At 29.7% G+C, this 16532-nt stretch overlaps 2 protein-coding genes across 2 annotated transcripts in view; one reads left to right on the top strand and one right to left on the bottom strand.

The window, feature by feature from the left end:
* LOC139525975 (uncharacterized) overlaps positions 1-16532 on the top strand; it is a 65948-nt gene that overhangs the window by 40323 nt on the left and 9093 nt on the right. The gene's annotated exons all lie outside the window — the stretch shown is intronic.
* Positions 8424-14763, bottom strand: LOC139526185 (piggyBac transposable element-derived protein 4-like). The gene is made up of 5 exons (XM_071321311.1): positions 14497-14763; positions 12119-12277; positions 11557-11739; positions 11125-11297; positions 8424-9598 (listed from the first exon to the last, which is right to left on the bottom strand). Exons 1-5 carry the CDS (start codon positions 14604-14606, stop codon positions 8424-8426), a joined length of 1800 nt encoding a protein of 599 aa, XP_071177412.1. The 5' UTR covers positions 14607-14763.

Genomic DNA, 16532 nt, shown 5'->3' on the forward strand with positions numbered 1-16532 from the left:
AATAATAATAATTAAAAACCAATTGTTCAGAGAACAATTGAAAGTCTTTCCACAACAAAGAAATTTGGATAAGAAGGTAGTTTCTTCATACTGATGCGATAAATGATGGTTTAATTATCTTTTTGAGTGATGTAAGGGAGATAATATGCTACTTCCGGTGAAATGAATGTCACATCCGGTCTCATATGATAGCTTCTTTCACACTGATTCCAAAAATATATAGTTTCTATATACTTTTGTATGTAGAATGGGAGATAATTGGCCACTTCCGGTTTGTTGGAAGTCATTTTTAGTCTTCAGTAATCTGTTTTATGTATCTATATGACAAAATATATGGATTCTGGGTACTTTTAGGTGAAAAAATTGCAAAAAAAAGCTACTTCCGGTTTTCTAAAGGTCACTTCCGGTAGCCATTTTTCAAGGTCATTTGTCACTTAACCTTTTGTATGAGGTCAAATGTCTTTATAATGAACTTAATTGAAGTTATAATCAAATAACCTCATATCAAGACATTTCAGGGGCAACAACTCCTATAAGATGCCATTTAATTGTATAAGACTAAATGTAGCATATCTTCATTACCATAAAGCTGACATTTTGCACTTGTTCTTTAATATGTATCTTTCAAAGTGTCAGAAAAAATGCAAAAACAAGCAAAAGTCACAATTGAGAACTTGACCTTGACCTTTGACCTTGACCTCATTTTCTAAGTTAGGACCTAGGGGACTCAAATAAAAACATTCCAGGGTTATACGGTTAACTGTTTATGAGTTAAATAAACATACCGACAAATTTATTTTGTAAAGGTAGATAACTCCTATAAAATTTCATCGAATCGCTTCGATCCAAATACGCCAAAAATTACTGAGGATGTAACGAACAATTTGTAAAAAGAATTCTGTCGCTATCTTTTTTTGTTACGAAGGAGATGCACACAGAGTGTAAACAGTGAAAAGGGAGATAACTCTTACATAGAAAATGATTCGGCTTAGCAGGGTGAAATTTAAAGGCGCATAAAGTATACGATACCATATGAGAAATATTTAAGCGACATAATGCGAAACAAACATTTTGCGCATGAACAAAATTTGGCGGAAGAAAAAAAAAAAAATAATAATAATAATAATAATCAGAACAAAAACAATAAGTCTTTCCACAGAAAAGTGGAAAGACTTAATAATAATAATCAGAAGAAAAACAATAAGTCTTTCCACAGAAAAGTGGAAAGACTTAATAATAATAATCAGAACAAAAACAATAAGTCTTTCCACAGAAAAGTGGAAAGACTTAATAATCAGAAGAAAACCAATAGGTCTTTCCACGGAAAAGTGGAAAGACCTAATAATAATCAGAACAAATACAATAAGTCTTTCCACAGAAAAGTGGAAAGACTTAATAAACAATTTGAGACGCATGATCTCGATTTATATGTGTCTCGAAATTTTAAATATTTTTTAGTCTAGAAGCCTCTTATTAACTATCGAGGTGACCTCCAAGACCGCAGATGTATGGAACGCCACAGCTGCCGTATCTTAACAATACTCATATCATTAAGGACAGAGATATATCATGAAGACAATGTTCTTGACTTTAATAGCGACATTTTACTATACTACTCTGTCAATTTGCTTTATCGCTAAGATAAATGTATATATTACACAGACGTTTTGATATAACATGGAGATACCTTTTCATACTACATTGTCGTTTCGTGAAAATATTTTTTCATACTATGAAGACATCTTGATAATACAAATACCTCTTGCAAATAATAGTAAATTTATTTATCCCATGTTGGTTTTGTCCTGATAAATCATAAAAATACAGATAAGATAAATTTAAACAAAATGAAATTGCATTTCTTGGAAGCCTCTTGTTTATAAAGGATATTAAAATTTCTTAGAATCACACGTCATAGGTTTTACCACTGACATATTTCTGAAAACGGACCGGTTAAAAGGTTTACTAAATGTGTCCTTTTTCTTTACAGAAGATGTGCTTTTAAACCCAACTTATGTATACTCTGCTGATGTTTACAGATGAAATGAATGTGTTAACAGTAATTGATTATCATTCAACAAAGCTTACCCGCAATACCAAACTTTCAGCTTTAAAGCCAAGCGTTTTTGTTTAAGACAATATTAGAAACAAACAGTAAATACAATTTGAAGATCGACGATTTCATTTTATTTTACTCAAGATAATTGTAGAAGTAGATACCATTTCAAATCCATTTTTTTAAGATACCAATGAATGTCAAATTATAATCACTTATTCTTTAAGCAATCAACATACGTGCGTTCTTCTCAGCTTTTTTATATGTCAATATTCGAGTTATCGAGAAAAAATAAGGAATTTGTATTGTATTCATATAACTATTCAACAGCGGGTGTTATCCGTTCAGTAATCATGTGATTAGTTGTCTATACGTCACCACCTTCATTTGTATTCATAAATGTAACGCTTAAAGACACTTTAGACAGGCTTTTTGATACACTTGTTTAAATCGTCTTTTAAAGGAATCTGCAATTAACCCCTTTACTAAAAGAACACTCTACCACGAGTCATTTTGAGAGGATCTGGATGGGGTTTAAAGAACAGAGAATAAAGGACAAAATGTGCTGAATGAAGAGCTAAAAAAGACAGACAAACAAGAAAAACAGGCAAATAAAAAACAAAGAATACAGAATAATGGGATGCTTGAATATATAGAATAGCGAATAACAGGCAACATTTATAAAGAATAGAATAAATGGCAATAAAAGTAGACAGAAATGAAAAACCCTCATCCACCTCAAGAATTATTGTAAAATTAAAATATGAACTGTACGGGAGCGTATTAGGGACATAGAAAAAATAAAATTGGCAGTGAACTTTTTTTTTTTCAAAGACGAAATTTTGACATTTCAAATCTCGAAATTTTGACTACAACTTGAAATTTTGACTTTTCAAATCCCGAAATTTTGACTTCAACTTGAAATTTTGACTTTTTTAAAACTCGATATTTCGACTTTATAAAAAGTCAAAATTTCAACTTTAAACTCAAAATTTCGACTTTTTAAAACTTGAAATTTCGACTTATTTTAAACTCGAAATTTCAAGGAATTTGAAAGTCAAAATTTCGAAGTATTTTAAACTCGAAATTTCGAATTAATTTTAACTCGAAATTTCAACTTATTTTAAACTCAAAATTTCGACTTATTTTAAAGTCGAAATTTCAACTTTTTTTAAACTCAAAATTTCGATAATAGTCTATCACATTCACAGTCATTTATATCAACAAGCGGAGAGCCATTATACATCATAAATTTGATAAGCATATTTTAATAAACTAAACCATTTTAAAGAGGTTATTTTAGATAGAAAATCTGTTTTTGGCCGAAGAATAAATAAAAAATGTTTCTCGTTCAAATACATATTTCAAGTCTGGACTTCAGATATGTGTATCAAGACAACCTCATTACTCCGACACACCTATATTACGACATACTTTTATTCAACAGTCTAATATATAAAGACAAGTGTTTTAAAATAGTTGTGTCATAAGAATGCCAACTGGTACAGTTCAATCAATGTTTCAGAAAAAAGAACCAATAATTTGAAATTCCCAAACTAGAAAACTGAGCAGCTCATTGGTTGCTCTGAATATGCATGGCATTTTTGGCTACTTGATTTACTATTGTTTAAACAAGGCATAGTCAGTGACTTGCTATTGGGAAACCAAACAGGCCTTTGAAACTGTGATGCTAAATATCATCAGATTGTCGATCCTACGACAGTGACGTGTAACTAAAACATGGAATATGGGGGGGGGGGGGGGGGGAGGGGGTATTTGTTCAGTCAAAATGCATGTTCTTTCCAAATGAAACTCGTCAATATTAAATGCTAATCCATGATATCTTAATTTAAGAACAAAACGAATTTCTGAATATAAATTGCCAAAATGTGTGGATGACGCTTTAATAATTTGCGTCCATGTATACATGTCTACTCCTTCTAAAATTATAATAACTGTGTTTGAATACTAACATCAAAGTTTTCAAAGTACTTAAAAAAGTCAAAATTTCGAGATTTCAAAAGTCAAAATGTTAATTTTAAAATAAAAATTTCGAGATTTTAAAGATGAAATTTCGAGTTTAGAAAAAGTCAAAATTTTGAGTTTAAAATACCTTGAAATTTCGAGTTTAAAATAAGTCAAAATTTTGAGTTTAAAAAAGTCGAAATTTTGAGTTTAAAGTTGAAATTTTGACTTTTTATAAAGTCGAAATTTCGAGTTTTAAAAAGTCAAGATTTCGACTTTATAAAAGGTCGAAATTTCAAGATTTTAGAAAGTCAAAATTTCAAGTTGAAGTCAAAATTTCGGGATTTGAAAAGTCAAAATTTCAAGTTGTAGTCAAAATTTCGAGATTTGAAAAAAAAGTTCACTGCCAATTTTATTTTTTCTATGTCCCTAATACGCTTCCGTAGAATTGGCATTGGAATATCTATATATAAATCTTATTTTGCCTTTATAAAAACAAACAATTATCCTTTACTTAATTTTACCTCAATTGATAATTTTATTGTTCCTAAATTTAAACAGAAAGCCAGTTTATCGTTTAGTGGGACAGAATACTATTATCGAAAATAAAAACAGTTCATACGTAAAATTGACTTAGGTTAATTTAAATATTAAGGACCCTAACACTCTTATAATTCAATACTGCAAACAATCATTATGGTAATGACATTTATGTAACTTGATCTATCATGCAAAATTAATTTGTAAAAATCGGTTCTTTTTATCTATTCATGCAAAGGGATGTTCAACTTATAGTAAGAATTTCAATTAAACTTGAAAATGACAGGATGGATTGTCAGTTGTTTATTAAAAATGTGAAAGAATATTTTGTTGAGACAACGATTTCGTCTTTTCAGCTTTTTGACTGCGTAAAGGAAGACCCCAAAAATATAATACCCATCGTTCATGGAAAAAGTGAAAATGCTTACCACCTTAAAGGTTTATGTTTCTAAAAATCTTCAAAAATGATTTTATCGAATTAACTTTCAAAGAACGGCAACAGGGCCCGTATGCATAAAGCTACTTAAGTTAAGATTTTTCTTAGTTAACACTTAAGTTAAGGAAACTCCGCCCTTTTTATCTAAGTGGTATGCATAAAAAATCTTAAACTAAGTATTTCCTAAGTAAAATCTTAGTTGTTTTAAGTCACGCCCACAAAACTTAAGTGGTATGCATAAAACTCCTTATACTAAGGAATCGCCTAAGATAACACTTAAATCTAAGGTACCTATAGAGCTTCCTTAAATTTTCCAAAATAGTTTAAAATCAATCAAAAGTATGCGTTTTTTGCAAAATATTAATAGGTTACCTACAATTAAATTGATTAATGACTATATCAGTAATACAATATTTATAATTATTCGTTTATTTATTGCTAAATTAATATTAACGATCATCGTAATTTTCTTCAAATCACGTATAATCAACAAATCAAGAGATAACAGTGAGTAGTTATATACTATTCCCATATCTCGTGTGTATATCGAAAAGTACTCAGTTTTTATACTCATGTAATTCATGGTTCTAAATTTCTTTTGTTTACTCTGTACGTACACGTTTTTTTTTTCATTTTTACACCGCGCGGGTATCATTTGTAACCGTAAGTTACAACAGAATTAAGGAATGAAGAAAGGGCATGCAAAACCAAATTTTTTTATATCATGTGTGTGTGGTTTTCTTATTGGTTTTTTTTTGTGTGTGTGGTTTTTTTATTGTTTTTTTTTGTGTGGGGGGGGGGGGGGGGGGGCATTTGAATTTTCAATTAAATTTTATTTTATAGATGTAGGGCATACCCTCACTTACAGGGACAAAATTAAAAAGTTTTAAGATCTAGCTACCCAGAGGTGGATTTCTTTCATAAAGAAGGGTGGAGGGGGGTGGACATGGACCTCCATTTTGTTGAAACAATACGTTGATTGTTTATAGAATCACTGTTACGGCGGTCAGAAGTCCCCACTCCTACACCCCATGGAATTCGAAGTTTATATTAGATCATAGAAGGTATAAATGATATCTTACTCGTATCAAATATTTTTTTTTTATATTTCCTTATATATTCAATGAGATATATTGCGGTTTTGAAAATATTGCTTAGTACGTTAAGATGTTGAGAATATACTTACTGTAATAATTTGTTTTAGTAAAGATGTAGGACTTTTGAAAAACGCCCTAGTTTGTATATAGATTCCTGGAAAAAATTTCTACCCTCCCCCTTTTTTTGTTGTTGTAAAAAGGAAGTGATAACAATGTAAATTTCACATCACAATAGATGTTTTTCAAACCATAAGCAAATGTAAGAAATCGACAATGAAATCGACAATGAGGATCGGCTGAAAACTTAAATTTACGACCACAGAAATTGTTGCAGCTTCCTAATTGTGAACTTTCCTTTCTATTTATTAAAATTGTTACTTAAATATAACCGGTTGCATTGCATGTGTGCCAACATGGTCAAAGACTGAATAGAAACATGTAGCTATAGAATGCACATGCATGACAGGTAACAATTTACAACATGTGTGCATCCAAAACGTTGCTTACAGTTTAATTTTACATCACCGTATAGAAAACAGTAAGGACTTATAGTATAGTGCTATCATTATGCTTTTATACACCACTGAGTCGGTGCCACTGCTGGTGGACGTTTCGTCCCCGAGGTTATCAACAGCCCAGTAGCCAGCACTTCGGTGTTGACATGAATATCAATCACATGGTCAATTATATAAATTTCCCGTTACAAAACGTTAATTTTTTCGAAAAACTAAGGATTTTCTTATCCCAACAATAGATTACCATAGCCGTATTTGGCACAACGCTTTGGAATTTTGGACCCTCAATTCTCTCCAACTTTGAACTTGTTTGGCTTTACAGCTATTTTGATCTGAGCGTCCCTGATGAGTATTATATAGACGAAACGCGCGTCTGACGTACTAAATGATTATCCTGGTACCTTTGATAACTATTATGGTGAATGAATGTTTTATTTCGCAAACAAAAACTGATTTTTAGTTATTATAAAAGGTTGGGAGGATTATTCTTGATAGGGACATTTGTTTTCAATCAGGGTCTGGCATGTCAATAACTGCTAATAATCCTTTGTTAATGCATGTATCTTTCCCTTTGTCTTATAGTTTCTTTTGTTACCTATTCTGACATCGGACTCGGACTATTGTTAAACTGAGTTTTACTGCGGGTATACTGTGTGTTTGTTTATTCTAGCTTATTTAGAGGTATAGGGGGAGGGTTGAGGTTTCACAAAACATGTTTAAACCCGCCTCATGTATGCACCTGTCCCAAATCAGAGGCCTATGGCTTTTGTTAGTCGTGTAAGTTTTTAAATTTTAGTTTTTTAAAATATACACATGGAAAAAAGTATTGCAACACCTTGATTTTTTTAACCCCTTCCCATTCATGCATTTTTAAGCAAAATTTACACTTTTAAAGGTGTTCTTAAATATCACATAAATTTCTTTATTTATAATAAAGCATATCTTTTTGTATCCATCTATCTCAGAACAGATATGTTTGGCTACAAAATGAACATATCAGATAAATGTTACCATAGCAACAGATCACGTGACACGTCTCTAAGTATTGAAATTTCCCGCTTTTTCTTGTCATTTTATGGAAATTTTGAATTTCCTGATAATTTCTGAATATGTTTTAAATTAAAATAGATATAACTCTTACCCGTTAAAGTAAGCTTGGAAAGTCAGCTTTCCAAATCATGTCAAAGTTAATGATTATATTCATAAATAATGTATTTTTTCTGTTGCTAAGCAACATTCCAATTTTAAAAAAAATACCTGATCCCATAGTATTTCCTTCATTTTCCAGCTTTTTGAGAGTTGTAAAGATGAACATTCATCAAGTACTTACTAAATATGGGATAAACAATATAAAAAATACAGAAAATATTTCACTCTGTCAAATGGTTCCCATAGCAACGGTAGTCAAATGGGAAAAAATACGAAAAAATTGCCATACATTAAAGGATTCCGAGATTTTGATAATAAGAATTATATATTAACATACCAAAACGAAGTTTAATAGAATCGGATACCAACTTTAAAGTGTAATACAAAATAATACCAGTTGTTATGGCAACAGTCTTCTAAAAATGATTTAAAATCTCTCATTTCGAGAACTGAACCTTATTTCAAAGGTGAACAACTTTATCGAAATAACTGTTGATGTCAATTGGAGTACTACCTGTATGGATTATCAACACTTGCAAGTGGACAAGAAAATTGCTTTAATTCATATACATGTATAAATTAACAAATGAACAAAAAGTATCAATTAACAACTGGTAAGTCACTGGGGGGAAACAGCCACATGCACAGTATCCAAATAACCGGAATCAAGTTTCAAGTTTTCTCTTTTTAAATTTTCCATTTTGAGAGACATAGGTTTGAATATTTACTTCTGTATGCCAATTGTAAAAACAGTTTCTTGTTGCTGAACAAGAAAGTGGGACATTACAAGTATTACAAACTGAAAATACTTTGTGGCTTGGTGACGGTAAACCATCCATACTGGCTTTTGCATTACAGTAAACGCAATCCTTTCTGATACTTAGAAAAGATGGCATATGTTTGGCGACAATGTTCTCAACAGAAGGTCTCCCGATATTCATTAGCTCAGATGCTATCGATTCTCTAAACTCTAGTTGACCAAACCTAGAAACAAATGTAGTGTTTTCAAACTGGGCAGGATACTTTCCTATAAACTCCTGAAAAACTATATAGGAGTTTACCACCATAATGTCAAAACAGTGAAAAAATAATACCTTCCACCAATGATTTTGGGTTCTTATATAAGATGAATACTTGTTTAAATATTGGTTAGACAAGTCCACTCCGCCCATATTAACATTGTAATCATGAATAACTTGTGGCTGTTTTACATTCTGCCTTTTCCATGCGTTACGGTTGGAAATAGTTCTAAAACAGGACGTTACATCAGAACCTTTGTGCAAAGGGGACATAAGTGTAACCGTCTTACAATCCTTCCATTGTATGAAAACAAACGAACCTTCCCTATGCCATCTAAAATCACCTCTGGATACAAGTTTACTCCAGTCTACACTTTGTTTGAAAACTAGAGGCATCGCTGTGCTATTAGATCTGATAGCTCCAATTAAATACACTTTGTTTGTAAGTAGGTCAATTGCTAAACGTAATGTTGTGTAAAAAGAATCAACATATAGCCTAAATCCTTGTCCATATAACTTTTCACACAAAGTGGTAACAACTGTGAATGCTAAGCCCTTTGATTTGTCAACTATGTTTGTTCTCTTTTTACCCAAGTACACAAAGAAATTCCATGTATACCCAGTAACAGAACATGCCAGAACCCACAATTTTATCCCAAATCTTATTGGTTTGTCTTTGATAAACTGCCGAATGCCAGAATATTTATGTTTAGAAGCAACCATCCTTTCATCTACAGAAATATCTTTGTGTGGAAAATATAATCTTTGTGATATTTCCTTTACATGGTCCAGCAAATACCTCATTCTTGTTAACTTGTCACCTGAAAAAACAGACATACATGTACACCTTACAATGATTCCATACACGAGCACTGAAACCATATTGCTTACAGTATAGAAGAAACCTAACACAAGAACAAAACTTGTTTACTGAACCATGAAAATGAGGTCAATGTCGCATTAAACCTGACAATAGAACAATCAACATGTACACCAAATAATCATTCCATTTACCAAATATAGTTCACCTATAGCAAATAGTGTCTGAAAGATACAGAATTGACCAACTGAACTAAGATCCATTAAATGAAAATATCTTGAAATATTAAGCCTTTTACAAAAAGTTTGCAATGTTTCTTCTGCTGCAGATTGATTTCCAGATATATTGCATTCAGGACAAAACACATGCTTTGAATAATTAGTTAATTTAATAAGAATAACAATTCACAAAATGCAGTGATGTAATATGATAAAACATATATCTTTAACATGTTTAACATGTTTAATGAATAATTCTTTCTTTTAAATTCAAGTTAGCATTTTAGTTATTCTATGTTCTTAATCGTTCTCCATTATAGACATAAGCTTTTTTGGGACCCAGATAAACTGGTTGGCAATGTTAAATATAAAATTTCACAATCGTCCAGCGATGTGTTCTCCAGTCAATCATCATAATACGTTGATTTTACATCTTACTGAAAATAGAAAAAAAAACAGAGAGGACAACAAAAGTACAAAATCGTTTATATTCTATAATACTACATATAAATTTGTAAGAAAGTAATAGATATATTGAATAAACATTTAAAAACTTTTGTTGATTTTTTTTTCCAAAATTATTTCAGCAAAAACATAAGTTTGAATCCCACATGAATGTAATTCATAGATTCTAATATAAATTTTTCATTAACAATATAGTTTTGGAGATTAAATATTTTTACTGCATTTATTCAACACCTATTTTTAATTTTTGATGTTGTTATTAACAGGTAAAAAAAAGCTTTCATCTCAAATTTAATAATTCTTAAAAGCTTTATTGTTGAAGGAGAATAAAAAGTGAACACATTGTAGGTAATCATTTTCTTATTTTTGTACATAAATAAGGCCGTAAGTTTTCTTGTTTGAATTATTTTACATTGTCATTTCGGGGCCTTTTATTGCTGACTATGCGGTATATGTTTTTGTCATTGTTGAAGGTTGTACAGTGACCTATAGTTGTTTAAATCTGTGTCATTTTGGTCTCTTGTACAGAGTGGTCACAATCATACCACATCTTTTTTTTTATTTCAGTTGAAGAATGAAAGTTGGGAGCAAAAGACATATATGACATATCTATTCTTTTAATAAGACATGCATGCCCCCTGTCCATTATAATATTGATATAAAATTTATCTTTTTGAAAAATCATGGCCAAATGTAAAATTTTAAATAATGTCATTAAGCACATATAATGAAAAACTCCATAGCTTGCAACTGTATTTCTGAATTACAACATTAAGCAAGCAATATGTAATTCTTTTTAAAATATTGAATACATTCATTTTAATAAAAATACTTTTATAAATACCTTTATCAACTTCAGCTGGAGACGTCACTTGAATAAATGATAGTATTGCAAGGAATCTTTTCTTTGACATAACATCTCGAACTGGACAGCTCTTGTATAACACATCAGATGACCAATATTTATCAACTGTGGACAGCTTTACAACTGACATGTAGATAACAATACCAAGAAATCTGTAAAAGACAACATTTAATAAAAAAATAATCTTATATAATACTCTGTTTTCACTTTTCAAAATAAAGAATACCCTTCTATTATAATGTTAGTGTATATCAAATGTTATCTTTTGATAATATTATCTTTTAATAATTTTCTTATATATATATATTATAACCATATACCAATTATACAACAACCCAAAAGTTTATTTAAACATCAACAACAGGTTTCTTAAAGGTGCCATATTTTTTTCTCACTTATATTAAGTCTTACCGTAGTAACTCATTTACTGTGAGTAATTCCCAGGCTCCATTAGATGTGTATGAAGTGCACATTCCTGCACTAATTAAAGTTCTTGCCTGGTTATTTGTGGCTATACAAATCTGAGTAAGAAGTTCCACTGTACAAAAGAGTTTGAAGAAATCTGCTGGTGATTTTAGTCCTTGTAGTTGTTTCCTACCAACATAAAATAGTAATATTTAAAACAAAGCATATACTGAGAAAATATTACAGACAAGCCAACATAAGACAAATTAATTTCTTTTAATAAATTTATTGTAAATATTCTAAGACATTTCAATATACTTCTTTAATTCATTAAAATACAGGGTTTTTAACTATAAAAAATCATAAAAGGGAAAGTTTAACCTGTATTTATAGTGAAAGTGAATATTTTTACATTTTTTATGATTGGAAAAGGGGCTTTTCAAATGAATTTATTCAATTGAAAACTATCTTCTATAAAGATGGAAATATTTCTTAAATGAATAAGTGTAGAACAGATAACAGAAATATCCATTTCAAGTAAGAATTCATACAACATATATCCATTTACCTAGTGAAGTTAGCAAACTGAAAACCTGGAGGTTTTTCTGGTTTGAATGCATTTGTTCTTGGGTCTGGAGCTGAATCATCTAAGGTGTTTTCATCTTTCCAATAAATATTCTTGGCAAGTGTGTCACCATATAAACTCTGAGAACTGTCTTGTGATGAACTAGAAAATACTAACATTTATAAGAAACAAAATCCAACTGATAATTATATTTATAATAAGTTAATGTATGATCATGTATAATATATAGAAAGTTTTACCAGATTAACAGATACTTGCAAATACAAATTTTCCAATAGCATACGTTCATGATCATAAGTATATTATTTACTGTGAATGACTACTGGACATTCTGAATATACATGTACACCTATAGATCTACAAATGTATTGTGTAGAACAGTAAGATGTCTACTACATTTTGTATTTTTTTGTTGTTGGACTGCTGGCTATCTGATTTATACCCCACATGCATGTCTGCTTTCATCCAAAAGAAGTTTAATATATTGATGTCTGTTGCAAATATTGCTTCAAATGTTATTCTGCATGATTTTTATAAATAATGCTTAACCAATCTTTTGAAATAGTCCAAGTCAGCTTCCAAAAATGTAATTTAAGCCTGCAGCATATGCAATAATATTGCATGTTTACCCCTTTTTTGTTTATATAAATCTGCTTGTATTTTGACTCCCAGCTGACCATCATTTCTTATGTTCTGTTTTGTTGTTGTTATTTGTGTGTGCCAATGTACATTTTTTCTACACTTTCAGTCTTTTATTGAATTAAACATACTGATTATTTTTTCAAACAATGGTCAATTCTGATATATATGGCAAGCCAAAGTGGACAAAAAGAGCTATTTTCTAATATTAAAAAATCATTTTCTAATATTAAGAAATCATTTTCTAATATTAAAAAATCATTTTCTAATATTAGAAAATCATTTTCTAATATTAGAAAATCATTTTCTAATATTAGAAAATCATTTTTTAATATTAGAAAACCATTTTTTAATATTAGAAAATCATTTTCTAATATTAAAAAATAAGGTACTTTTTAATATAAGAAAATGATTTTTTAATATTAAAAAATCATTTCTTAATATTAAAAAATCCTTTTTTAATATTAGAAAATCCTTTTTTAATATTAGAAAATAATTTTTTAATATTAGAAAATCATTTTTTAATATTAGAAAACCATTTTTTAATATTAGAAAATCATTTTCTAATATTAAAAAGTACCTTATTTTTTAATATTAGAAAATGATTTTTTAATATTAGAAAATGAATTTCTAATATAAGAAATTACTTTTGATTTTCTAATATTAGAAAATGAATTTCTAATATTAAAAAATGATTTTCTAATATTAGAAAATGATTTTCTAATATTAAAAAATGAATTTCTAATATTAAAAAATCATTTATTAATATAAGAAAATGAATTTATAATATAAGAAATTACTTTTGATTTTCTAATATTAGAAAATGAATTTCTAATATTAAAAAATGATTTTCTAATATTAGAAAATGATTTTCTAATATTAAAAAATGAATTTCTAATATTAAAAAATGAATTTCTAATATTAAAAAATCATTTATTAATATAAGAAAATGAATTTATAATATAAGAAATTACTTTTGATTTTCTAATATTAGAAAATGATTTTCTAATATTAGAAAAGGATTTTCTAATATTAGAAAAGGATTTTCTAATATTAAAAAAGGATTTTCTAATATTAAGAAATGATTTTTTAATATTAAAAAAGCATTTTCTAATATTAGAAAGTCATTTTCTAATATTAATAAATAGACTTTTTCTTTTTTAATATTAGAAAATGATTTTTTAATATTAGAAAATGATTTTCTAATATTAGAAAATGATATTCTAATATTAGAAAAAGATTTTCTAATATTAGAAAATAGCTCTTTTTGTCCACTTTGGCTTGCCATAGATATAAATATACAGGAGATGTGGTATGATTGTCTATGAGAAAACAATTATTATTTAGCCGATTACAGGCTCCTGATTTTGGACAGACACTTTTAGAATATGAAGGGGTAAAATATTTATTTTGGCACTTAACTTTGCTCTGACATGAGTATCAGAAAAAAATATAAAATCATGATAAAGTATAGTTGCTTTTTTTTCACAATATTCAAGCCTAATACTTCATGTTAACCAAACTTGTCCAAAGCTGTGTGACTAAATTGTTAAAGGGTTAATAAGAATTGAGTATGATAAATATGATACTCCACAACATACATGTACCAGCTAATATTTATCAGGTACAAATTTGAACTTGTTATTGCTGAAAAGGGAACTTCGAATTGTCACGATTGAAAAGAAAAGACTTTGCGTTCATGGTGTTAATTTGGAACTTACAAAACTTCTTGTTCTGTTGTGTATGACTCAGTATCATCAACGATGTCTCCATCCTGAAGTAACAAATCCAAATAATCCTCTTCGTCTGATGAAATTAAATCGGTATCCATTTGTCCTTGATTTTAACACTGAGGTCATGAACCGTAAAATCATAAATTACAAAAAACCCGATATCGGAATGTATCCGGGTGACCGATAAAAAATAAAATTATGTACGAAATTCGAAGAAGTAAAGAATTAATTGATTATTTTCTCCAAAAAAAAATAGATTAAAGCAGGTGCGCGCATAAATGACCCATAAAAGAAATGATTGACTATCGTCATAAAAAAACTCCATAGTTTTTTACTCATTTTTGACGGCGATCATCAAAAAGTATAAAGACTCGTAACTTTTGAAGTCCCCGGCCGATTTTAATAAACTTTCCAGTTTTGGAAACCTAAAAGTCCCAAGTTTATTCGTGTATAATCACTTTTTCCTATTTCATAGTTTAAGTATTGCTGTTTTTTTTCCTTCGTAAAAATTTTGAATTTCTCAAATTTCTCGTGGTTATTTAAATCGAAAGCAAGTGCTTTATTATGGACAAAAAACTATGCTTAATGGCGTTTCCACCAAATAAAAAATACATCATTGTAAAGCAAAATATCGAAATTATTAGCCTGTAATTTTGTAAAGCCAAAATATTTCACACAGTGAAGTTTCGACAGTTTAGTTCCGACATTGACAAAACGGGAAATCCCCGTAAATTTCGACGTCAAATTAATTGTCAAGTGCAGGTTCATCTCGCTGAGAAATTTGTTTTTGTTGTTAAACATCCACGATATCATACCAGATGAAAGCTTAAATTCTTGGCTTTAATTTCATCTAAGTATTATGTTTATACACTCAAAAATAAAAACGCTACAACTATTCTCACATAATACGCAACCCAAAAAACGCTTCACCGGTAAGCTGTACCGGTGTGAAAGGGAAGGGGTTAAACTTGAAGAATTCGTCTCTTATTTTGGATGGAGTATGATAAAATATTTGTAAAATAATATTGAAACGTAGTTAATGATAACATTGGCTTTAAAACGAACAAAAAATGTATGAAAAACAAACTTTTATCTAACCAAAATTATTATAACAAAATGAAGTGTTTTTTGTACAAAAAAAAAATGCATTTTACAACTTTTACTGTAGTCGAACTTTACAATGTCAGACATTTCAAAATTAATCTTTAGATGATTGTTCACATCAAGGTTGATCGTTATACGCGAAAGAATACGTATTTTGGGCGCAGCCTCCATTCATACAAATAACCGCATCTTATAATGTCTTCTGATTCCTGCCATAAGTCGACTAATTTGTTGCTAAGCTAGCAGCAATTATTCTTGACGAAGGGTATTGTTCATTTCATGACTTGTTTGAACTGGGGTGTCCTTTCATGCACTTTACGCCAAATAGTGTCCCATATATGCTCGATATGGTTCAAATTCGGGCTAAAATTGGGCCAAGGAAGATGAACCGAATTCCATTGGAACAATGGATATTCCTCCATGACGCTAATTTCCAACTTTGGCGAGCTCTGCACTATATTGGAGACGGGCATCTGTGTCTGTTCGTAGGCAAAGGTCCCCGAAACGGTATTATCGCACGATAACCAGCAGCGATGAGCCGATCTCGGACAGTTCTTGTTTAGGTATAATACCACCAAATCATGGTACGTCACATCCGGTTGCATGAAAGTAGGTCTAAAAAAATATTCCCTTGAATTTGACCGTTGTAGGTAATTAGTCCTACATTTTATTGCAGTAAAACTATTTCTGTGTCATAAACATATGTCTTGGGTATTTCAAAACACCATTATTTTTTATTTGTGATTTCTATAGAAAATTTTGTAATCTTGAGGTTACATGGTGACTAAACCTTGTACACAGATAGAATAAGGGGAGAAATTTGATTGGTTAACATCCAATGATGGTTATTTTCTTATATGCAATGAAATGTTATGTGAAACTTTTTCTGTAGAACTGGACAGGATATAACTTTACTCATG

This window comes from Mytilus edulis, chromosome 6 (assembly GCF_963676685.1).
Source record: "Mytilus edulis chromosome 6, xbMytEdul2.2, whole genome shotgun sequence".
Classification (NCBI taxonomy): Eukaryota; Metazoa; Mollusca; class Bivalvia; order Mytilida; family Mytilidae; genus Mytilus; species Mytilus edulis.